Source organism: Prionailurus bengalensis, chromosome B3 (genome assembly GCF_016509475.1).
Source record: "Prionailurus bengalensis isolate Pbe53 chromosome B3, Fcat_Pben_1.1_paternal_pri, whole genome shotgun sequence".
In the NCBI taxonomy this organism is placed as follows: Eukaryota; Metazoa; Chordata; class Mammalia; order Carnivora; family Felidae; genus Prionailurus; species Prionailurus bengalensis.
The window spans coordinates 118,499,801-118,524,783 of record NC_057355.1 but is presented as its reverse complement, the minus strand read 5'-3'; the positions used below and the strand labels follow the sequence as shown (position 1 = coordinate 118,524,783).

Genomic DNA, 24,983 nt, shown 5'->3' with positions numbered 1-24,983 from the left:
GGCTGGCAGAGAACCATTTGGTCCTGGCCTAGGTCCTCTGCAGCCAACTCAGCCCCAACTTCAGACACAAGTGAGACCTGGCCCTCCCTGCAGGGGCTCGGCCATGCCTATGCCCCAGCCACCTCCCCCCACCCCGGGGGAAGGGGGCTGCCGGAGGGGAGGATCCCAGTGCCCCCGAGTTCACGGCCATGTTTATTTTGAGTAAAACACGAGGGAACAAACCAAGGAGAAGGGGCGAAACCAGAATAAATTCGGAAATAATAAATGTTTCCAAAGATGGTCAGAACCTCCACGGCTGTTAAACCACGAGCTCTTTCCCGCACACCGGTGCTTCCTGTGGTGTCGGACCCTGGAGGCACTTGACGGGACCAGGGGGCAGCCCCACGCCCCGTGGGGACCCCCCCCCCCCGGAAAGTCGGCCTGCAGGGGGCTGAAAGAACCTGGAGGTGGAGCTGTCGGCGGGGTTGCTCAGCGGTGTGGCCTCCACCCGGCCCGTTGCACGAGGGTCCTTGCACAGATGGGGGCCGGGGCGGGGCCAGAAAGGGGGCCGTCGGGACGCAGCGGCTGTCGCTCTAGGGGGCGCTGTGGGCGCACTGGCCGCGGTGCGGAGGTGGGGGGTGGGGGGGTAATACTGGGGGTGCTCGGGGCCTGCCGGTGGCTCTTGCATCTGCCGGAAGGCGTGGTCCCCCAGACAGAAGGAAGAGTGGCGATAATAAGGATATGACCTCAAGTGAGAGCCACGACAGGAGCCCCACCAGGTGTTGTGCCCCGAACGAGTTAGGGCCAAGGGCCTCCTGGAGAATGGGGTGTCGGCGCACAGCTGTACAAGGAAGAGAGGGTTGTAAACAGGGGCCTCTGCAGGGCCGACCCCGGGCTCTGTGGACTTTTTCTGCATGGTGTCCCCGGGCACCCACCGAGTCTCCCCTCTGCCGCCCGTCATCTCCCTCACTCCTTCTCTTTCACAGTGACCAGATCTCCCCGTAGGGAAACTCTGTCCGCGGATGTGGAGCGCCGCCGCCTGCCCGTGGGGTCGTCGGGCCCGGGCCCTGCGGCGGGGACCGTCAGGAGGACTGCATCAGGCCGGTGAGGCGCTTGCCCGCCAGCGACTTTCCCTGCAGAGACAGGCGACAGAGTTGGCACGCACAGGTGCACACACAAACACACACACACACACACACACAGACAGGGACAGAGACAGAGAGCCAGACAGGTGAATTAATTGTTGCCAGAGCCATGGAGGCCGAATGACTTAGCTACGGGACCCTGTTGATCTCTGGGTTTGGGAGCCTTGACCCCAGCACTTGGAACAGGCAGGGCTCTGGGGCAGGTTGGGGGGCCAAGGTGTGTTGCTGGTCCTTTGGGGGGTGTGGGAATCTTACCCCAAACCAGGCATTTTAACTCTTAGGTAGAGTGTCTCTTAATGCTTATGGGCCCGTCCTGAACTTGATTTTATTCAAGTAAGGGAGGAAAAAGTAGACTGGGGAGTGGGAAGATGACAGAGGTGGGTTGACCTAAGTAGGTGATGGTTAAGGATCTGGGTGATTAGAAGCTAAGGAATGAACTAGTCTTAAGAAGGCAGAAGACTTAGGATCCTTTCTGAAAGGCGGCAGTGAGCCCTCCTTGGGAGAGGCTCTGGGTTGTCTTGATGACCGGTTCTGGGACTGTGGAAATACAGGGGCATTTGCCAAGGCTGGGAGCCAGGCCGGTGAGCTGAGGCTGCTGCAGGACCCAGGCCAGTGCACTCCTGTCGTGTCCTATGTTCCTGGCTCTCCGTCTGTGGTACGCAGGGGCTGAACTTGACCCCACATCAGGATGTCTACAAACCCTGCACTTGTAACCCACGTAGCAGTTCTCAAAAATGAAAAAATTGACCTGGCTGGTAAGGCCTGGTGCATGAGGCACGGAGATCCTGAGAGAGATCAATTCCTCTATTGCTCCCGGGGGGGTGGTGGCCGAGGAGCGTCCAGTGTGGGATTGGGCACCGAGAGGATGGATGAGGAGGAGGATGGGTAAGGCTCAGTCATTCTGCTTATTTTCTTTGACACACTCTGTGCCCATTCCCTGCTCACCCTTTTAAGAAATCCATAGTGGGGCACCTGGGTGGTTCAGTCGGTTAAGCGTCCGACTTCAGCCCAGGTCATGATATCACGGTTCGTGAGTTCGAGTCCCGCATCCAGCTCTCTGCTGTCAGTACAGAGCCCGCTTCGGATCCTCTGTCTCCCGCCCCTTTTTCTCTATCCCTCCCGCCCCCTCTCAACACTAAACATTTAAAAATAAAAAAGAGAAATCCATAGCATCGGGAAGGGGTCTAGACGAGTGTGTGGCTGGACCCAAGCGGACTGATCACTGTGTCTGAGAAAATACTCAAACCCCATGCAGTCATTGACATCGGGTCAGCAACACCCTTGCCATCTGCAAAGGCGAGCACATGGTCCTCATCAGCATGGGCTGTGCTGTTTGGTAGTGAGAGACTGCAAGGGCCAGCAGTTCCTCATGTTCATTTCCAAGTGGGGTGTCAGGGCTCGTCTTGTTTACTGGGTTTGGCTGTGTGCAAGCTGGATGTAATTAAAAAAAATTGATCAGGTTTGTGAAGCCTGGTAGAGTACTCAATCAACTGGCTGATTGATGAATTGATGGATAATGGGTACATCTAGTAAATGAACAAGGGCTGTGAGTTTGCTGGATGCAAGACAATGGGTCATCTGGCTTAGCTCTCCATTGAGGGACCTGCCAGCTTGACTTTGAGAATTCTGATGGCAGGCATGGGAGCTTGTCCAGAAATGGAATTGCCCTCAGGAGCTATTGGAAAGCTTGTATCTACATCCCCTTTTCTTTCACTCCTCATGTTCACTAGTGAGACGGAACTTCGTTTTTTTCTCCCCTATTTTAAACACACACACACACACACACACACGGGCACACACAGAATCTCCCCAACAGTGGCCTTATCTGGATCTTCAAATACACTAAACTTAGCCTGCAGCAGGATGCATTTATACCAGGGTAAGGATTTTTTAATCAGATTTTTTTTTTTTTTTTTAATCCTAGAGGGTTGCAGTGCCAGTCTTTGCAAATCACTAAAAGTAAGGTGGCTACTTGTCTGGGTAGAGCGGGTAGGACAAGAGCTCACAGCTGGCGGAGGCTGACCTTCAAGGACTTGCCCCGGCCCTGATTCTAAGGCACACCCATGGCTGGTACTCTCCTTGACTGCCCTTTCTTAGACGGAGCTGGAGGCATTTGTCATCCTGTTGGTTCACCTGGGATTGTGCCTTCTGGATGCAGGCCTGAAGGCAGGAAGTGTGGGTATGTGCGCGAGGTCCTCTCGGGGGAAATGTGGAGCTGATGAGTTTAGGGGTCTCCTGGTCTGAGGGTTCTAATAAACCTCCCCCAAACCCTTTACCCACATCCATCCTGCTCGTATGAAAGGCACCGAGGAATTTTGCTTGCCTCTTGGTGCTGTTTATTGCTGCAGTAACCTTGTACCGTATACTGGCTCCTCCCCCTCTCCTTCTGTCCCTTTTCCACCAGGGCAACAAATTACACGTTCTGTCACCAAATGTATATGTTCTGGTTTTGCCATACATGGTATTTGAGGGCTCTGATTTAGCTGGCGGATGTGAAAAAAAAAAATGACTAAAGCTTCTGAATAACAGTGCACTGCCAGTGCCCATGTTAAAAGCCCAGAAACAAAGAGGGAGAGGTTTACCAGGCATCCAAACCCTCATTACAGCTACTTCCTCATTAGTGAGGTCATTTTGGCTGGAGAGGGGGCTGTAGGTTGAGGGAGGTTGGAGATTCTGTATCTGGAGAATTGTGTGACTGTCTGCTTTAGGTGCCTTTGGCCCGGAGGTCCCCCACCCTCTACCCCTCCCTGTTCTATAGAAAAGGCTGGGCCGGGCTTGGAGTCCCTAATTAATCTCTTCCTGCTTGAGCCCTGGAGCTCAGCCTCATAGCTCTGACTCCAAGGACCTGTGGCCTGCCGTCAATGCCTTCTCCTCCCCGGCCCCCCCCCCCCCCGCCCCCAACTGCTTCCATATCTCAGGACTTCTGGGGCCAGCCTAGAGAACTTGCCCTGAGATTGTTCCCAGCCTCTCAGCAATCCAGGTGGCGTTCCTTGGCATTTTTATCTCCCTCCCCCCACCCCTGCACGCACACATTTTTCAAATGCCAGTTCTGATGCTAAAGGAGGTCGTGAGGTTTCGGGTCGGCTCAGGGGGTAGCTCAGTCCAACTGCAATCTGTCCGCTACCCAGTGACCTCTGGGGTGAGGCTGGAAGGTGGTTATTCATGCAGGACGCAGGCATGGCTAGCTGCCTGGCCTCGGGCTTTGGGGAAGAAATCCTGCAATCACACTGGCTCAGCAGCTGCCTCTCTTCTGAAGAGCCGAGGCTCCTGTAATTTTCAGGGATCAAAGTGAAATCTGACAGCAGAGGCTACCCGTGTTCAGAGATGAGCTGCCCCAAGGTCTATGCTGCTAGGGGCTTGCTGGGAGCCCCAGAGGTACCTGCTCTGTCCGGAGAGAAGAGATCTCTGGCCCTGCACCCTCTGGGGCTCTTTCCTCCCTCTTCTTCACCCCCAGCCCTGCCTCCGATTGGATGATTCTGTAGAAAACACTTAGGAAGGAGAGCAGTAACTCCCCCTCTGCCTAGCATCTTGCATAGTTACAGGGGAAGCCATTTTTTCAGGGTGTGAATGTGTGATGTTCCCCAGTGCCGGTCATTTGGGAACGGACCATGGTGCCAGGAAACTGCAGCCAGCTCAGCCTGAGGCCTTGGCGTAGCTGAGCGAAGCAGCTGAAGGTGGTTGAAAATGCTATTAGCAGGCAGCCTTTGTCCAAGTGAGAAAATATACAGTGATTAAGAACCAAACTGCAGAAGGTACATTCCAGAGACACCAAAGCTTTGCATACAGACAAAGTGCTTTTCACCTTCGAGACATTTGGCAAAGTTAATCCAATAGAATTAGAATCCTTCAATGTGATGGACTAGGTTCGCAAACGTCCACCCTCCACCCTGACTAATCATTTCAGCTCTGTGGCCATCTTGATGGCTAGAAGTCTGGAAGAAGGTGGTCATGAAATCTTTTGTTTCTAAAAGGAAACGCACAAAAGGAATGGCGCCCTTTTGTGCAGTGCTTTAAGGAAAATCAACATGCTGTTCGACATGCTGTGGCTCTGTGCATCGCACTTCAAGATATTAATCAACAAAACATGCACGATCCGGGTTACCAAGAGCTTTTGCCGCTTACTTACCTGGGCGACTGAGGCTAAACTCTTTGGCTGGGAAGAGGGCTGTGGCTCAGAGAGTAGCCCTGGGGGTCAGGTGGCATATTGGGGGGTAGCAGAGCCAAGCACTGGGGACTCGGGCAGGACCCTTTCCAATGCTAACGGAGTACGGACATCTGAGCTGCTGCTGAGACTCTCAAGCTGATTTGCCCAGATGACCTAAGACCAAAGTTACAGATCTCAAATCCCCTAAGCCTAAATCCACGTTACTATGGGGATAGAAATCAACTGTGGTTGCCTCTGGAGGAGAAGGATGGAATTGATTGGAAAGGGGCGTGAGGGAACTTTCCAGGGTCATGCGGTGTAGGTTATACTGGTGCATACCGTTGTTAAATTCATTGAACCACACATTTCAGATCTGTTCATTTTGCCATATGTAATTACACCTCAAAAGGAAACAGAAAAATTAGGGAAAAAATCCAGCTATCACATCTCTGCTTTGAAATTTCCCACTCCTTACTCCTTTCCAGTTGCTAGCCCTGTGACTTTGCCTTTGGGCTCAATCCAGTTCTCCCCACTCCCGGGTAGGAGAAACCTGGGTTCCTCTGCTAGAGAAACTAGAACTTGCAATAGAACCAATGTGGAACACTGTTTCTCGTCCAGTGATCCAGATTGATCACTTTGTTGTGACGCAGGCATTTTTCATCCTTGCTAATGAAAAGAGTGTTGATTGGGGCTCACCCGATGACCACAGTAGCCCTCTGTGGGAGGCTCCAGAGCTGTCCTCTCAAGGAGCCTGAGGGTCACCCGTGCGTAGATCATGCTCAGGTTCATAAATGATGAGTGTGTGCAATCATAGGCCTGGGCGGCCTTGCTGAGGAGAGCAGTCAGGAGCCTAAGAGCCAGGTGGGAAGGTAAGGGTCCGGGCTTGGGTTCGACGGGAGGGGAGAAGTCAAGAACCTGCCTGACTTCATCAGGTGACTCCCCTGGAGGCTGGCGCCCCTGGTGCCCCTTCCCCAACTGAGCAAAGCAAAAGGCATGATTTCCAAAGGGCATATGGGAATCCTGTAACATCTCCTTTCTCAGTGCTGTTTCAGACTGGGGAGAGAGTGCCACTTGCTTGGGGGTAGTTTAGGGGTCTTAGAAGCTGGCAGAGGATGGCAGCAGAATCCATAGTCAATACAGAAGAGTTTCAAAGAGCTTTCCAACACTTCATCTCTCATCTCATCAAATGGCCCTCTGTTGAACTTCCTGGCAAGGGGAGTGGGGGCGGGGGCAGATGAAAGGGAAAAACCTGGTCTTGGGACTAGCCAAAGATCACACACTGCTAATCCGCAGCAGGGCTAGGCGGGAGCCGCACAGGCGGAGAGGGTGCTGCTGGCTTCCTCACTCTTCAGTCATGGGGGGCGGGTGCCTGTGGCAAGATCCATTCCCAGAGTCTGTATTGCGCCTGGGCCCTTGCAGAGCTTTCTGATCCCTCTCAGGAGCTGAACGGCATTTTATTTGGCTTTAAAATATTCGATTTGACTCTTAAGAATAAGATACCACAAACGTAAAACAACGCTCAAGTAAAAAAAAAAAATGAAGAACTAGGGGAAAATGGAATGACTAATAAAAAGTTCACTGGCTAGAGAATTAATATCCATTCGTGTACGTTTAAACCTGTTACAGAATAAGGTAAAAAATACGATCATAGTAAAAATAATGGATTCTTTTGAAACAGCTCACTAACTTATGTACAGCGGTATAAACGACCAGATTTTTGCCATGTAGACGGTGGGTCTATGCAATCTACCGGTAGTCATGTCTTCTGAAAGCGATTCCTAGAAAATGTCACTGGGGCCGTTAGCAGGTTCAGACACCTTAACTCTAGCCTAGTGCTTTTTTTTTTTTTCTTATTTATTTATTTTTTTTAATTTAGAAAAGGTGAGTTGCCAACGTTTCCAGCTGCACTGAAAGAGAAAGGACCAACCTATTCCCCGATCTCCCAGGGGCATTCTCTTTGAATTTCTAATTCCTGCCCTGTGGAGTGGCATCAATATCCCAGGTACCTTCTCTTCCTAAGTGCCTTCCTCTTCAACTAGCCCGGACCTCGATGGCGACCCCATTCCCGGGGGTACAGGTTAGCTGCCGAGGACAGTGACAGCCACCAGTGGACTGCACATTGAACAACGATTGTGTGCCAAACACACTAGGCATTTTATAGACACTTGTGCTAATGTCCACACCATCCTGGCCAGTTATGCATTACCTTAAAGTCTTAGGACGTCTTAGCTTAAAGTCTTAGGATATATCATCTCGGCATCGATGAAGAAACAGGCTCAAACAGAGCTTGAGTTCCTTGCCTGAGGGCATCGGCTAGTCAGTAGTAGAGCTAAGTGGGGTGGCCTTCATGAGCCATACGCTTTCAACTTGGTATGTGGCCATCCCTCTCAAGGAAGGAGGCAGATAGAAAGGCTCAGAGACGAACGGCTGGCTCCTCCATGCCCACCCACATTAGGCAATCTCTTTGGGCACCCCAGGGAGATTTCCTCAACCTCACCGAGAAAGAAGCTTCCTCTCCTGGAGGTGCTTGAGACCCATCTCAAGCATTTCTGTTCTGCCTGAGGTTCTTCCCCTCATCGCATCTGGGACTCCTGAGAAAGAAGACGCCACCTTCTGGCTGGCAAGCTTGGCAAAGTGAGACTGGCTAAGTGCACTGAGCTGGGGCACTTATCACCCCTGCCTGGTGCACATGGCTTTAGAGTGCACCTGCGGGACAGGCCGGCTGAAGCCACTACTGCTGTTTCTGCTCTTATGTTATTGGTGTCGATGCTTCTGGGGCCTCCATAGCACCTGTCCCAGGGAAGAGAGAAGCAGGTGTGGTGTTTACCTTTCTCAGGAGGGGGCAGGCAGAGCTGCCTTACTCCAATTAGAACCAATGCCAATTAGAACCCAGTCCCTAAATCAGGGTGTCCCAGCCAGGCTGGGGAAGCCCTCTGTGGGTGGTGTTCCTGGCCCTCTGACTCTGGCCTCCCATCATGCTCATCACTTACGGGACTCTTTGCAAGGGTTAGCCTCAGCCTGTTAATTTTGGTGGGTGGTGGAGACCTTCCCGCATGGTCCCCCAGCTGTGCAGGGACAAATCTGGAACCAGGCAGGCATGCCAGGAGTGACAAGGGGATAGCATCTGTGCCCTACTCTGGTGGCACGATGCCCAGATTCCCCAGCTTCCTTTCCAGGCTGTGCATTTCCACTTTCCCCGTGCTCTTCCTGTGCAGGGGAAATGTCCCCCTTTTCACATCGGACCTCTTAGCTCTCTTTCCTCCAGTTCTGACTGAATGACTCTGGCGCTCTTTCTATTCTCCGTGTGCAGGGAAGATCTCGGCGGATTCTCGAGTGGAGTGGAGGTGGGCATTCCGCTTGCAAGTCCCTTGGCAGTATGCCTTCCTGCAGCCCCTGCGATGCCCTCCTCTTCCCCGGTTCCTCCACCTCCTCCCCAAATGTACTTTGGGATCTTAGCTCTGGTTCGCTCCAAGGTAGGCAAAGGTCAAAAGACTCAAGGAAACAGGGACATGGCTGTGTTGCTATTGGGCAGCAACTTGATGTTTTTTTCCAAGTCGGACGTTCAAGTGACCCTTGACCGTGGCTCTAGGGGAGAGAGCCACTGAAGTTTCATGGAAGAGACAGCAGGAGGAATCATTTGCTTGGCAGTGTGGGACTCTTCCTGCAGAACCATGGGGACTCTAACTCCACCCCCCAAGGGCACCTCTCACCTCCTACAAACATGTTCACCCCAAACTCATCCGTAGGTTGGGGTCCTTGGTTCAGCCAGCTGCCAAAGCAGAGCCTAGAAGTCACAGGTCATCATCGTGAGGACCGCACCCCCCCCCCCACCGGGCCCAAAGCACAATCTTTCCATAAATGTCCACGTCCATTTGGACACAAATGCCAAGGCAGGCTTAGTTCTCGTTCCTCTCTTCCGCCAGAAATGCGCTTCAGTGGGTATTCACCACACATGTATTTCTAACCTGAAAAAGTGCAGCAGGGAATGGGCCAAGCGGCATTTTCAAGGGATCTCTAGATAGAAACTTGGGTCACTGAAAGTCCCATCCACTGAGAACCTTCTTCCTTCCCTACAGACCCTTTTTACAGGTTGTCACGATGCTATTGGTGCCCGTGGGACAGAGGACAGGCGGTTGCCCTGCCTTCTCCCCTGATGGCCCAGTAGGTAGACATGAGAGATTCTCCATGTTTCCGCAAGACTTGGCCCTGGGCCACAGAGGAAGGATTATGGAAGCTGTAACCGAGAGATGAAGCCTAAGGCTGCTGCTGTTGGATTTCAAAGCATCTTCAAAGGTAGTGAGCGTTTCTGTCCTGTTCTGCTAGGGGCCCAGGAGAAGCGCGTTACAGGGTCAGTACCTAAAGACATTATCTGCACATCGCCTCTGAGACAAGGGACTTCTCTTTGCATCACGTCTGGACCCCTGGCTCCTGGTCTCTTAGGAAGAAAAAAACCATGGGTGCAAAAAAAAAAGGGGGGGGCAGAAACATGGGGACACCAAAAACTAGGCGCTGCTGACTGTTCCTGGGACGAGGGTGTGGGAACAAGAGTGATAGGCAGAGACAAGGCCACAGACAAACAGATCATCTCTTCTGGATTTTGGAGCACCTTCTGTGCAGAAGGATCCCCCAAAAAGTTAGAGAGTGCGGACGCCGGGATCACTCACCCACTGCTGGAAGGAAGCCACCTCGGGGGTGAAGTGCAGCGGCCATTCTGACTCTGCGCCAGCAGCACTAGGCAATTGTGTTTTTAGGAAGGGAAGTGAAGAATAACTTATCCAGCTGAAACCATGAACACCTGTGGCTTTAGGGGTGCCCCTGCCCAGACATGCACACAGCTGCGGGAGCATGCGATCCGCGCGCCAAGGCACATGCGAGTCTACAGCGTATGTTACTTGCGCACCATACGCTGAACACAGAGGCGCGGGTCAGGCAGGCAGCGCGTGCACCTGTGTGGACAGCTGTGCCCACGTTCACGTGCATGTTCACAGCACAGGCACGTACACAAGCATCTCAAGCAACCATGTGATCGGCTGCAGAGCTTTGTACGAGGCTCCGAAGGGGCCAATCTTGGACAAGCACTACAAACTTGAGGCATTTACCTTCAGATACACATATAAAACCTGAATTCTCCCCAGGAAAAAGCCATGTGTGTCAGTGGAAATGGCCCCTCTGCTTCTGTTTCTGCCAGTCCTACAAGCAGAAGCGTGGACCCCGGGGGTCTGGTTGAGGAGGGATTTCAAAGCATCCCCTGACACTTGCTTCTGACTCCTCCCACAACCCCACTCTGTAGTATGTGGCCACAAAATACAAGCTTTGGTTTATCCGGCAGGGGGAGCAACCAGACTTGGGGAGGTCATACTGCTCAGGGCGGCTCCAGGCAGGCAGACAGCAGAGAGGTGAGGGTTTCTGGGAATGAGGCTTCCTTCTTGGGGAGCGCTACACGTGGGCGGGGGGTGTGGGGGGGGCTGGATTTCACTCTCTGCTCATGGGGAGAACTACTCCTCATCTGTGGCTGGAAGCAGAAGGTGTCTCAGACTTGTGCACCTCAGTAGAGGGGTGCACATGCCAGATCCTGACAACGTATGCGATATTTTCCAGGTGGCTGTCCCTACCGCCAGCACCATACAGCTCCCACAGCCTCCAGGGAGGTGCTTAGGGGCCCACAGGGCAGAAGCTGACCTGTCAGTCGCCTTGGTCCCTCCATTCCCAGGGAAAACATTGGCTCTGGATGTTAAAAATAAGCCAGTAGTAATAGCTACCATATCGAGTCATTCTAATGAGCTGGTCACTGTAATAACTAGATGTGCTTTGGACACACTGTCACATGTGAGATACACACGCACCTGTCCCCGACTGCAAATGAACATAATGATACCTACCTTGGAGAATATTGTTGGAAATTAAGTAAAGTAATAAAAGCTCAGCATGCGGGGGGGGGGGGGGACAAACAACAACATAATAATGAAAATAATAATACAAACGGTTCTACTTGAGCACGTATACTGCACTTGGCTAAGCACTCTGCTAAGTGTATTTTTTCCCCACTTAATTGTTTCTTTGTGTCTCCCTTTTACAGATGAGGAAACCAAGGCTTAGAGAAGCTGCTAATTGGTAGAGCTGGAGTAGAACCAAAGTCCCTCGCTGACCAAGCTCAGCATGGTGTGGACGCCCACAGTACGTGAGCCCCCAAGAAATGGCATCGACTACCATTATGCCTTCATTTAATGCCAGCATCCACCCTGTACGGTGGGTACGGCTGTGTTATACCCATCGGGCAAGCAAGGAGCTTCCCTGGGGTCTTATGCCAACATCAGGTGGACCGACAGGATCCAGCCAAGGCTGTCCATCTCGAACCCAGTCCACTTTTGTGCATTCTGCTGGGCACCGAAGGGACCTTGTTCTTGGGGCCAAACGAGCAGGTCGTCTTCAATAGGGGATGAGAGGGTAGCTGGGGGAAATGTCACTGCCAAGTTCCAACAACATTTGACCCTAGGTGGTGGGTGCTGCTCAGGCACGCCCCAAATGTGACCACCTGGCTGCTGGTGGGTGGGGAGCAGTCTAGACAGCTCCTGGCAGTGAGCCATGAGGAGCCTCCCAGAGCGCAGTCCCCATGGGGGCAAGGTGCACCTCACTGTGCATTTAGTTTTTCACGCAGTCCTGGGGAGTGTGGATAGGAAGAGGCCCCTGACACTAAAGCTGAGCAAAGATGCTGAAGGGCAGGTGGGGGACCCCAGTGGCCACCTCCCCACCACTCCTTCTTGGTGATCCTTCCCATTACATCCTACAGGTCTAGAAACAATTTAAGAAAAACTATCATTGAGACCTAGCAAATGACAGGCTTTGAAGCTGTGTCATTACCAAGGAAACCGCCATCAAGTACGTGATCGCTGGGATGCGATCACTCAACACACGCTAATGGTGGACTCTTTTTACATATTTAGAATAACGGATGCTCTGGAACCTTCTAGTATCATCCAGGACAGAAAATCCACCAGAAGTTCCCTTCTACTTTCGCTATAGGTTGGACTGAGTTTTATATCGGCTGCTCTATCTCTACTTTCCAACTTAATCTGTTGTGATGTAAAGGCCAGGTCCTCTATCCATGCCTGATGGTCTGTCTTTTCCCATTAGGCGTGGGGGTTCAGATGTACCCTGTTCTTGGTGCAAACGAGAAAGGCCAGGATCATGGCATGGAAACGTTCTCCAACCCTGTGAAAAAGCATGGATGCTTTCTGAATCCCCATACCTTTCTCTCCCCACCCCTTATAGCCAGGCACTGATGGTGCCTGCTAGAGTTTTAAAGGTCTGTCGGAGGGAACACAGGACCAATCAACTGTAACTGGGTTTTCTTTAGCTTAAAAAAAAAAAAAGTCTTATTAAAACTTTGCTGAGTTTACGGGGATCGCCATGTTTAATGAGAGGCCTTGAAGAATTTGAAAGCAAGAGATGAGGAGAGGAAAAAAGCCATAAGCTGTAATCACCATAATTATACAATCCCATGATGAGTTGGAAGCAGCCCCGGTGAAGCCTGAGAGAAGAGGGAGTGTCATCCTCGATCGTGCTGGTCTTCGGGACATCTGGGAGGAATGTGACACGAGAGCCCTTCCCTCCCCTGAGTTGGGCTGAAGATGAGTCCTCGAGGCAGAGCCCAGGAGGAGGGGGCCTCCGGAGGGCAGTTTCTCCTCGGTCTAAGGCCTCTGGGGGGCATGTTCTGCTCCTGGCCAGGCGGAGATAGAGTTGATGCCAGCCGCCCACCTGGAGTCTGTAACTGGCATTGTGGGAAGGGGCAACTGGCGTCCTCATCTTTCCTGCTTTCAAAAATCCACCCTTCCTGGCTGGGAATGATGACAGGCCCAGCTTTCTCCGACTCAGAGCCAGGGTGCCCCACGCACATGCCCACTCCGGCTGTGCTCAGCCTGATGGCACTACAGCCGCTCAGCTGCCCTGTGCCAGTGGGCCCCTGTGTCCTCTGCTCGCTGACCTCCTTTCAGGCATTGGGGGGAGAGAGCCCTGTTGCCAGAGCTCAGCTGCAGCCGCAGCAATTGGCTTAAAAAAAGAAAAGAAAAGAAAAGAAAAGAAAAGAAAAGAAAAGAAAAGAAAAAACCACCAACAACAAAAGGCAAGGATGACATGTGAAGGGTAGTAATTCTGCTACTTGACAGTTTCCCCTGCTTCACCTGTGTCATCATCTGGCTTTTTCTCCCCCAAGGCAGAGGCTCACCTGACTCTTCCATCCCTCTCTCCCAGTCTCAGCCAACTCCCTTCATAGGATCCCCTCTCCTTTTCTAAGCCTCGTTTATAACCCACAGAATAAAATGGCAGTAGGATCCATGTAACAAATGTCTAATGCATCAGAGGATTCCAGCTACAAGATATGATAGAATCCAGTGCAGAAGCCTACTCTACAATACCCTGGGCCGTTCAGCTTCTGAGCGTTTCCAGGGAGCTCAGTGATCCTCCAGGGGGTGTGTCCTGTTGTTGGGAAGTTAGTCTCCAGTAGACTGGCCCTCCCTGTATCTTCTACCCATTTGTTCTAGCTTTGTCTGGAACTACCCAGAAAGGTCTGCTTACTGCGAGACAAACACAAATACATCTCGCGATGGTGATCTAGCCTCCTGAGGGACTAGACCTCTTTATCCTACCTGACATACCTTCCCCAGTTATTCTCTACCGAATTTTCTCAAGATTGTTCAAGTTCCTGATAAAATGTGGGGGCTTAGAACCAAGACTCCATACAGCCTAGAGCAACATGAAAATCAGTGAGACACTTTTTTTTTCGTCCTTTCACTTTAGTTATCACAGCCTAGAGTAGCTTTTCTTTTAAAAAAGGCAATCGTGTTTTGCTTTGGCTTATATTAAGCTTATAGCTAACTACAACCCCAGATTTTTTTTTTTTACTTGAATTACAGCAAAGTCTACAAATGTCATTCTGTAGTTATGAGACAGAATGATTTTTAACCTAAATTTTATCTGATTCAATTGTTTTTGACCCATCGTCCCACCTGAAGGAGATACTTTTTGAAGGTAATTCCATTACCTCCCAAACGAACAACACCTCGTAGGCTGGGATCTCTGAACATGACTGACGTGTTTTTCTCTTCATCTGAGTCATCAAAAAGGATGTTGATAGGACAGGGCCATGTGGCCTACAACCAGAAACTGCCTTTCCGGTTGACACAGATCTATAGAACTCACCCTCTTACCAGCCATTAAAATGCCACGAATGTACTTGCTTTGCCTAATTATGGGCAAACACAGAGACAGTGCAGGTGGAGGCGGGGAGGGGCAGGAATGGATATTGTTTTCAACCTTACTGCATTACCAGCAGGTCACGAATAGATACTCTCTGGAGCAGGGGGTGTAGTTATGATAATCATCCTTCCGCAACCAGCCCGGCTGACAAGGGCAATGTGGAAAGTTCCTGCTGAATATTACGCCAGTGAGAACCATTTCTGCTGGGGGGCTGTGGTGCTCAGGTCGAAGGGATTTGGCCGTGATTAGGAAGAGTGCACGGATCACTACCAGCTGGTAGGGGTGGTCACACACTCCCAACCCAGCCTCGCCTTCCCGTCTGTGGGGGGAGCCACCGAAGGCTCCTTCTCTCACTGGCCTTCAGGTGACATGGCCAAAGTGAAAATTCCCCTGCTCTGAGCCCTCCTCAGCCCCCCATGCGGTGTCCCACTTAGCTTTCTGCTTCATAGCAACATTTCACAGAGTGTTCCTGTGTAAAGTTTTACATCCCGCACCCTGTGCTCCTATGGAAGGGTTTCTATCCTGCCCTCCTTCCGCAATGCTGAGATTCCCAAACTTGACTTGAACCAAGGGTACTCACTTGCCGCTTGCTGTACAAAAGGGGAGACAGAGGAGCTCATTTTGGGGGAACGCTGTGGCGGTCTTACTTCTTTGCCTTCAAGGTCCTTAGACCTAGAGCTCTCTGACGTCTACTGTTCCAGCCTGGACACAGACACCCTTGGGTCTCTTCTCCCTGACCTTGACAGCTTTGTCCCCTCTCTAGGTTCCTGCTATTCCAAGGCCCAACACCTGGGGGTTTCTCTCTTTGCCCCCCTTGTCCCCCTGGCAGGACAGAGGTGGATTCCACCCTTTGAAGAAGTGGGTCTCCTGTCCCGCTGAGTGGTCTTCCCTCCCCACTGATCATCCCACTGTGGTCACCTTCACCCCCTGCCTTCTCACTGGACAGATGGGAGCCCACGGCTGTTCCCATGTGGCTGCCGGGGGGGGGGGGGGGGGCAGGTGCCAAAAGTCTGACTGTGTAAGTGACAAGGAACAGGCTGAAATCCCACAACCGCATCAGCTGCTTTTAAAGTGAGAGCTCCTTCTAGAAGGCCGTCTTTCCTGAGCGGGGGTTGAGAGGAAGGCTCTGCCATGGCAAAGGGCTGCAGGTCACTTCCCGAAATAGATTCCCGCCTGGCACACGCAGACACAGTTTGCCCCCAGCCTGCCTTGCGGGAGACTGGCAGGGTATGCGATTTGGATCTGAATCAGTGGCTGTAAACACACAGCTGTGCCTTTCTGCCTCAGAGGAGTTTGATTTTCACTTGACTGCTCGGCGCACTGGGGTCTGGAGAAGGCAAAAGAGGGCCTGGGTGGTGGGGAGGGAGGGCTGGAGAGAGGAGGCGGGAGAAGCTTTGCAGAGCACGTGCCCCATGCGTGGGGAGGCTGAGTCACGGCTGGGTTTTCTCTCCGAGGGGACACTCTGTGGGGGAGGGGTTTGGGGCTGCTTTGGGCTGACAGGTGGAACCATCAGCTGCAACAGCTGGGGGTTCCTCCTTCCGAGCCAGTGGCAGGGTGTAGGGCTCAGTTTCTCCAAACGGACAACGTCCGACTCTTTTTGGTGAATAAAAATCTTACTTCCCCGGAGTCTCAGAAGACCCGAGCCCATCTCCTGCCACGGGGAGTCACCTCTAGCCCTTTTCCTTTTCTGCCCCCCGGCAGCCAAGCTGATTCGGTTGTTGTCTTACAGTTTCTAATGGACTTTGATATTTGCATTTCAAGCTACAATACTGTAATAATAAATATGCTTTCTGAAGCTTTACTTGGAGCCAGGACGGAGAGAGGGGCGGAGGAGGCTTCATGACCACTGCCTATAACCAGTATAGCCTGGACTCTCAGAACCTCCTTTTGGTCACCTCTAAGAGAGGACAGAGAGCAGCAGGATGACGCTGAGGTCCCCGGGTGCCCACACTGCCTTCTTTCCCATGCCCCACAGTGCATGGGGTGATGCCGCAGCACCCACATGGGAGCACACCCCCTGCCCGGCTGACCTCACCCCCCCCACCTCCCGCACACACCCAGCTGGGCATCCTTCCAGAAGGGCAGGGACTCCAGAGCTGGCAGGGGTGACCCGCATGTGTTGCCCACCCTATTTCTGGTGACCCCTCCCTTCCTGCTCTCCAGGGGTCACACTGTGTGAGCGAGCCCTGGGGACTGGAGCAGGCCTATGACTTAGATAGCCGGTGGCACCCTTAGTTCTGCTAGTGCTTTATCCTCACATCCTTGCCCAGGGCTTTTAAGTCCAGATCCAACTCCATGCTCTCCATGGTTTCTGTCCTGGTCTCCAAGGCTCGCAGCCACTTTCCAAGCAGGAAGGCGACTCTTTGCTCATTCTGAGAGATGATGGGCACAATTCAGGAATCCTAGCCTAGAAAGAAGCACAGACCTATGGGCACTCCCAGCTGGAGCAGGCTGTAGAGATTATTTAGTCCAAGCTGTTGTACGTAGGAGGAAACCAAGGCTCAGAGAGGGCTGACCACTTGCCTGAGGCTGCACAGCTAGCATGCTGAAGCTAGGAGCAGGGTGCCGCTGCATGGGGGCTGCTGACGAGTTCCACCCGGTCCCGGAAGTCCTCACTGCTCAAGAGGGGCAGGTTTTAACGCTTTCCTTTCCAAATGCCACTATGCAAGTCCCCTTCCACGTCTAGGCGGGCTGCGGTTTCACTACAGCTGGGCCTCGGGGCACTGGCGTGGGAGAGGCGAGTGCAACAGTCTGACCCAGTGGTCCCAAAGGGGCTCAAGGACTGTTTGCAATCCAAACCAACCCCATGTAATGATTTTTAACCGGTAGTCCTTTGCTGGAGGCCCAAAAGGGTTTTTGGTTTTTTTTTTTTTTGACTAAGGTCGAAGCCATTCGAGGGGCTCTGCTGAATCTAGGTATTTGAGAACTCATTCCACCAGAGTGGGAGGCTGTTTCCCATGATACACTGCGGAGGCATTGGGTGGGGGGACCAGTCTCCTGGGGAGGGAGCTGACCCCCGCTCTGTTCCTGGAGCACCCTGGTTGTCTGCCGGCTGCCTCGCCTGCCAGGAGCCTCAGCCTTCCACTTCCTGATCGGGCCTGGAGCTGGGTGGGGGTTCTTCCTGCAGAGCTGCCTGTGAAGGAGTGGAGGTGGGCTGCTGACTTTTCCCCTCTCATTAGCTATTCTTTTGGCCAGGGAGGGAGGAAAGGCAGAGGGAGGGAGGGGAGGGGGAGGGCGGGTGACAGCTGGCTCCCAGGGCTTCCGGGTCTCTGACTTTCCGGCTGCATTCCTTGGCAGGCAGGCGGGAGGGAAACGCCTGTTTGGAGATGCCAGGCTCCCTCAGCTGCGGGGCCTGTGGCTTCAACTCTAAGGAGCACCTTGACAAAGCTCCATGGCCCTGTTGTCTCAGGCGGGTGGACCCCTGGTCCTCAACTCCTCTCTCCTCTGTGGCCTCCAGTGCATGCTCGGGCACCTGCAACCCCATTTCCCAGCTTTGGAGCCTGAGGCTACAGCCGAGGGAGCTGCGGCTTAGGTGAAAGCCTCAAGGGAGGCTGATGCCAGTGTCACTCGGGCTGCCATTTCCCCTGCCTCGAGTGCATCACCCCCCTGTGGCCTCTTCCATGGGACGGTAAGAAGGAAGAGGACCTTCTCTAGCTTCCCCTCCCCAGGCTGGAGTGCTGGCCAGGTGGCTTCGGCCACCACCCAGAGAGGGACAATCAGATGGCTGCTGCTGAGCCTTTGGCCAAAGGCGCGTTTGCATCTTCACACCCTCCTCCTATGCATCCCGGGGCCTGTGTGTCAGAGTCAGCCTAGCGGCAGGGCCTGAGGGGATGAGCGAGCCTAAGAGAGAGCAAGGGGACAGCGTGGGACTTTCGGCTCTGGCCACCCTCCCACCCTCCATGTCGTCTGTCAACAGCAAAACCAGGAGGACGGCGGAGAATGGCAGGAGGCCGGGCACTGGCATCTCTCTCCACAGAGAAGCCCCTGTTCCACCAGTGGGCAACACCGGGGCTCCGGCCGAGGACTGTGAGGAGGAGAGGGAAGGTGATGGAGAGACGGCCCACGATGATGCCAGATGCTTCCTACTGCATATTTTACAGCCGTTGTGAAAGGGAGCTTCCCAGTGCATAGGACTAGGGGAGACAGGCTCTGAATCCGTGTGTGGGCTGCCCCCTTGTGAGGCGGCCATGTGTTATAGTTCTCCAGCTGGGGCTCCTCGGATCAGACCCACCATGTACAGCGGTGTGGGTCATTCACTACACAAGGGCAGCTGAAGGTCGAGTAGGGGCTGAACTCCAGCCTGCGCTGTGCTTGTCCAGCTGAGCATCTGTGGGGCTTGGGCCCATCAGAGGAGTCCTGTTTTCTGTTTTGAATGAAGGTATAACATGGGCTAGTTGCACCATGCCATAGACTTTCAGCTATGTTTGGTCTTGAACCTGGGTCTTTCCCGTCAAATAAGCAGAGCTTCGTGAAGGCTCTGCAGCTCCAGTGAACCCAACTACGTGATGCTCGGCACAGCATATCCCCAGACATTGGCTTTGTATATTCAAGTTCTGGGTGACTCCGAATGAATTTCCATTGGAAGGAGAAGCTCCCACAGCACTGCCTCTATTGGGATTGCAAAGTATCTGCACCCAAACTAGTATGGCCCTAGCAGCTTCCATGAACCACATTAAACTACTCCCCAGGATCTCTTGTAAAAGGGGCCGTGTCTGGCCTTTAACAGACAATCCCTTCACGTCATAATACATCTTAAGACTTGGAAGGAACAATCTGCTTTCTCCAAAGCTTCTTTTACCAAGAAAAGAAAGGAAATTGACCATGGGAGACTATCTGACTGAACTACCCGACCACCTGGATTAACGTTTCTTGCCACCAATTAGTCCTAAATGGCAGCTGGCCTCATACCTTGGTCCATGAACTGCCTACCTTCACTCCTTCATGTTTCATATTAATCCCATGACACGGAGGGCCTTTTTATACATATTTCCCAGCGCCGTGAGAATGCTATTGAACTATCTTTCAATGAGTTTTATAGTTTGCAGTATACAGCAGATGACATATTCACATAGACCTTCTTTTAGAGAAATCTAGCATTTTATGTATATTATATCCAGAAAAATGGCTCTCAGATTGCAAGGCATATTGGTTGGTTGGTTAATTCCATTTGATTGGAACACTGGGCTGTTCAGACCAAGTTCTTGGGTTCCAGCCTCACGTACTCTGAGGGTTGCCACTATTCTACAGCCATAGGCCATTTCCTCCAACACAGCCATATCTTGTGGGTGTGTGGTGTTGTCGCAGGAGTACTGGGAACACGGATGCATCCATGCAAATCCATTTCTGCCACTGGAACCAAGAGCTTGGAAGGCACCACCCATTAGAGTCTTCATGAAAGGGAATCTAGAAACTTTTTGTTTGAAGTTTGGCCCTTCTATTGTATAGATGCGAAACATCTCAGGAGCTTGGAAGATATTTTTTCTCCTTCAGCCAGCCTTGAAAACATCCCTGCACACTTGAGACGCTGGGAAGATGTCTGGTGCTTTCTCATTCCACATGCTTTGTTAACAGACTTTGGAGGACCACTGACCCAACGCTACTTCTGGGTTGAAGAGGCATCATTAAAAGCTCTTCACAGAGTTTCCCTGAGATCATTCAGGCCTTTCCTGATACCCACTTCTCATAAAAAGCAGCCTGGAGATGTTTGAGCATCTTGTCTGGGTACCAGCCTTCCTCTCTCCCACCCTCGGCCTACAAGGTCAACCTGAAGGGCTTCCAGGGGGCTCTGAGAGTTCTGTTGCCCTGCGTTTGCATCTAGTGGTCCAGCTTGCCTCACGGTATACTCTGGGTTCTTCAACAAAGTTCTTAAACATCGTCTACACACAGCATGCAGTCCTCAAAACGAATAGGGAGGGACAGGTTCCCACCACTCTCCGCAGGGCCTCAGGGGTGGAGAAGCTCCAGAAGGCTTTGTCTCTGGCAGCCTGTGGCAGCTTGTTAGTGTGTGAAGCCACATAGCCGTGGCAAAGCAGCCGCCAAAGACACACGGGGGACCAGTAGGCCTTGCATTCTGCAAGTTCTGATTTCTCATGAGGAAAGCCCATAGAGAAGACCAAAGAAGGGATGAGCACCCATATTTTAATTGCCACCTACTACACTTATTGCGATGATCACATCTAGCAAATTCAAAATAATGTTTAAATTCCGTTAAAATGCATCTGGCTGTGACAGGTAGTTGACTCGGTTGCTTTCAGCCCAGAATTCTTACAATTTATGTTAAAAAGATGAAATAAAGATACTAATCACACGATAGTTAGGTTTACAAGGACTCTCCTCCTCAACAGAGAAAGGGGAGTGGGGGAAAGGGCAAATCAGCATCAGTGGGTTTCTGTCCTTTGGGAAGGGAAGTGTGGCCAGTTCCACGCATGGCCTTCCTGTTCCCTGGCTGCCATTTTGGTTCCCACTGGCTTGATGTTAACAGCGCAGGCTGGGTCCCAGGAACTCAGCAGCTCATTGTGATGAGCAAGTGAATGCGTGAGAACGAGTCCTTCCTGTACAGTAAGCTCTACGCTCGAATCTTGGAGAGAATGGCATGAAAAGGAGAGATGGGTCTGTGCTGTTCTACAGACCACAGTACAGAACCTCTACTATGCACCATGGGGAAGACCTACTCGTTCAGCACTCTCGCCTGTTACCGTGGGGTTTCCTATATGCCACTCTTGCACTCTACAACCCTCGAATCTCGATGTGCATGGGAAATAGGCCACTTCCCTACAAGAAGAGTGAACTTGTAGCCCACCTGTACTCCCTCTATCAGAATCAGGACAAGGCCTTGCCCCTGGGAGCCCAGGCAGGGACTTGTTTCTTCCTCCACCCCTCGGTGGCTACTGCCCTCCTCTCCCTGTTACGCTACGCGGATGAGGCTGACAGGGGCTGTAAGGGATGTCGGAACTCATGCAGAGGCCACTAACACACACGCCAGCTAGACTGCATCGCCAGAACCCATGCAGCACGGCCACCTTCTGCACACGCAAAAGCCGCCACACAGCAACATCAGCTCGCGACCTGCACCTGCGCGATTGCCAGAGTTCATTCACAGAGGGAAATTTGGAATTTTTTTTTTTTTTTTCAGGTGAGCTACGGCTCTGAGCCAATTTAGTTCGTGGTACAGTTCGATGGCCTTCTCCCTGGGCTGCTGCAGAAGATGCACAGGCCGAGCGGCCCCAAGGGCAGCACGGTCCCTCCTCCCCAAAGCCCTGAGCCGAATATCGAATGCAAGGCCCGAGGCAGGGCGGTCGTGTGTGCACCTTCTGCAGAGGGAGCCGCTTGGTCTCTTGCAAACCCATCCCTAGAAGAGAAGCTGCAGACGCTCGCAAAAGAAAAGGGGTGTATTGAGTGAGGAAAGCGCTAGACTCCCTCCCGCCTCGAAGGAAACGACGACGACGACAACAACAATAACAACCGAAGAAACAAAATAAAAAAAAAAAAACAACCCAGAAGAAACGTTGAGGGAAGCAAACCAGCTGAACTTACCACACTGCGAGTGAACTTTTCTAAGGAGGTTCTACGACCTTGCTCACTTTCTGGCTTTAGGGGGAAAAAAAAAAAAAAGGTAGGGAGAAAAATACAGAAAAAAAAAATCTTCAGCTTACACGTGGTTTCCAAATAGCAGCAGCGGCAGCTAACGAGCAAAAACAACAGCAAAACAGGGCGAAAAAATGGGAAAAGAGAAGCGGCCAGCGCTGTAGGTGAGTCGGTGGGAGAGACAGAAAACAAGCCTGCCGGAAATGGTGCTGCCTCTTGGAGCAGTTAGGAGAGAGGGGTGTTTGCTCCTCTAGGGGCCATCTGTCGCGCTGCAGGGCTCGGAGTGGGAGCCCCTGTGCCTTTGCACGGGGCCACGGTCAGCAGTTTGGAGCGGCCTGCTCCACTGGCTGTGCTCATGGGCGGGAGCTCCTGGTGTGTGTCCTTCAACCTGCAGGCAGACATCTAGGGCCCCAAGTGGGGACCCAGAACAGACTAGCTCTGAGGGCCGGGTGGTCTGTCGGGGATGCTGATGAGACATCAGGAAGTGGCCATGGGCAAGGTGAGGTCGTCAGATGCATCTACAGTCTGGGTTGGGATTCTGGGATTTTCCCACCCAGATGCAGCCAGAGAGTTTGCTAACTTTGGTGACTGCCTAGTGGCCCCCTGTTGACTTTCATTCTGTGTTCTTAGAGCAAGGAGTGTCTACGCATGCCCTTTTATTCGGCAAAGGGCCTTGGGCCTCAGAAGGAGTGTTTTGGACAGAAAATGCTCTCTCGGTACGCAGGCAGGTGACCCCTTCTAAGTTTTACACAGGACAGGCTAGGGGAGGCTCAAGGACCGCTGTGGAGAACTCTTAGCTAAGGAGCCAGTGACATGGACCAGAAGAGACAAAGCCCGTGAATGCTCCCCCAAGCCTAGTCACTCACTACCACAGAAGGAGAGGAGGCTTTGGTGGGCACCTGACCCTCTCCCTAAGTTTCTAGCTTTTCTGAGAGGTTTTGGGAGAGAAATACATCCCGAATCTTTGCTAGTTTATCCCAGAGCCCTGTTCCAGGGTCCTGAGCCCGAGGCTGGGAAATCTGGAGAGTACAATCACTCACATGGACACACATACACACACACACACACAGCAAATAATGGAAACTGGAGAGCTGCACAAGCAGCTGGGTGTCCGTGGGTCTCCAGTGTGCCAAAAGCAGAGGGGCAGGCAAAGGGCAGCCACCTGTCTATGTGGACAAGGTCAGAGGGCTTCTTTGGCAGTCATGCCCCCGTCCCCTCAGCTGGCTGCCGGAAGACAGGATGTTGCAGAAGGAAAACACAACACACACACACACACACACACACACACACGACACCCCACGGTAGAGCCAGGCTGGTCTTTCTCCTTACACAAGGAGCCGAAGGGTACCATACCAAGTCTCGGCTCTGGGGACAGCAGGACTCAGCTTCTATCGGTGGGCGGCCCGAGGTGGCACACACTTGGCTTGGGTCAGGCTGCTCCTGAGCCCTGCAGCTAGCACGGTGTGCCTACCACTCCTGTCCTCTGGCTACTGGGCTGGTGTTTACAGAGGGTCACCGTCAGCCTGACTCACTTGGGTTCCTGCCTTGCGTGAGCCCTCTGAGCTACCCTGGAAAATCATCATGGGTGCTTAATTGTCCTGGAGGAGCCCTCAAAACCCAGCTCACCTGCCCCTTGAGAACCTGGTTTGCCAGAGTGACTAACCTTATCTTTGACATCATTAGGACAGAGGGTGAACTAGGGATGAAGGCTCAGGAGGCTGTGGCTCCAAAAGCAGAAAAAGCGAGGCCCGTCCTCATCCCCTCTCGTAGCTGGAGCTTGTGACTCTCACGTACCTTCATGATCTGGACCTTTATGTCACATGGAAAGCCCATCTCTGAAATCAAGGCACTCTAGGCCTACCTGAAAATGCTGAGTTACAAATCCAGTCCACACCTGGAGACTCTCAGGGAGAAATGGGAAAAAAAAGTAGGTTTTGTCACTATTTTTGGCAACAACTGACCCCTGGATATTGAGAGGGTGTTGGCATCGGTAAGAGCTTTTCTGCCGAAGAACGTCCTATAATCTGGGGGCTGGGAGGGTAATTCTAGTGAGTTTCATGCGTAATGTTTCACAGAAAGCCGTGGGTTCCTCCCTCACTCAGTGACCTCCTCCGGGATCGGGAGGACTTGCAGGCACAGGAGTATCAGCTCCACTCCCTGAGCCCGGGGTGTGCTCTCCCCTTGAGTTCAAAGCCACAAGGAGACTGAGTGGCTCCTGGCTTCTCCTGGGTATGTAGACGGGCTCGGAGGGGCTGGACTGCTAGAGCCTCAGAACTTCTCCAGACTGTGATCAGTTCAGGGTCTGGAGCCACGAGAAAGGGGAACGTTTGCTTCGACCATCTCCCATGAGATCTGGGCTGGAGACACCAGAAGTGTCCATAACCTTTCTTGAAAAAAATGGGCATCTGATGTTCCCCTCCATCAGAGCCCCGTCTACCTACATCCTCCTGTAAGGGAGCTGGCAAGAAGCCAGGCTTTCCATTTTCCATCACAGTAGTGACATTTGATGGACAGGGTGCAGGCAACCAATAAAGCTGGGTTTCTGACAACCTGGGCTTTCCAGAAGTCCTTTTTCCCTTCTCAGACTATCAGGGATTTTCTCAGGGCTATCTAACAGCAGGATAGCAGGATATAAATGCTCTTCTAGACTCTGGAGTTAAATGGTACCGACCAGATACGCAGACAGGATCCTGGCACATGAGGTCGACAGTACACAGAAAGAAGGGCCGCGTGGCTGGGGGGACGCGGCCTGACAGACAGTGTGGCGGTGGACAACCACATGCTTAGGGACTGGGGCTGGCTGGCTGGGAGGGGAGAAGAGGGGTGCACATAGCTAGCGTGGCACGGAAGTGTGGATTTGAGTGCAAGGAGAGCCACAC

At 52.6% G+C, this 24,983-nt stretch overlaps 1 protein-coding gene across 6 annotated transcripts in view; it reads right to left on the bottom strand.

The window, feature by feature from the left end:
• Positions 1–603: 603 nt before the first annotated feature.
• The window catches only part of RGS6 (regulator of G protein signaling 6), a 565,374-nt gene continuing 540,994 nt past the window's right edge, over positions 604–24,983 (bottom strand). For 4 of the 6 annotated variants that reach the window (XM_043556509.1, XM_043556506.1, XM_043556507.1 and 1 more), the window contains exons 17-19: positions 22,054–22,107; positions 9,933–9,999; positions 604–1,112 (exon numbers count right to left, since the gene is read on the bottom strand). In XM_043556509.1, coding sequence (XP_043412444.1) covers positions 946–1,112; positions 9,933–9,999; positions 22,054–22,107 — 288 coding nt within the window. In that variant the 3' untranslated portion in view covers positions 604–945. The remainder of the gene's footprint in view (positions 1,113–9,932; positions 10,000–22,053; positions 22,108–24,983) is intronic. The other 2 variants (XM_043556510.1, XM_043556511.1) reach the window with 2 other exon arrangements.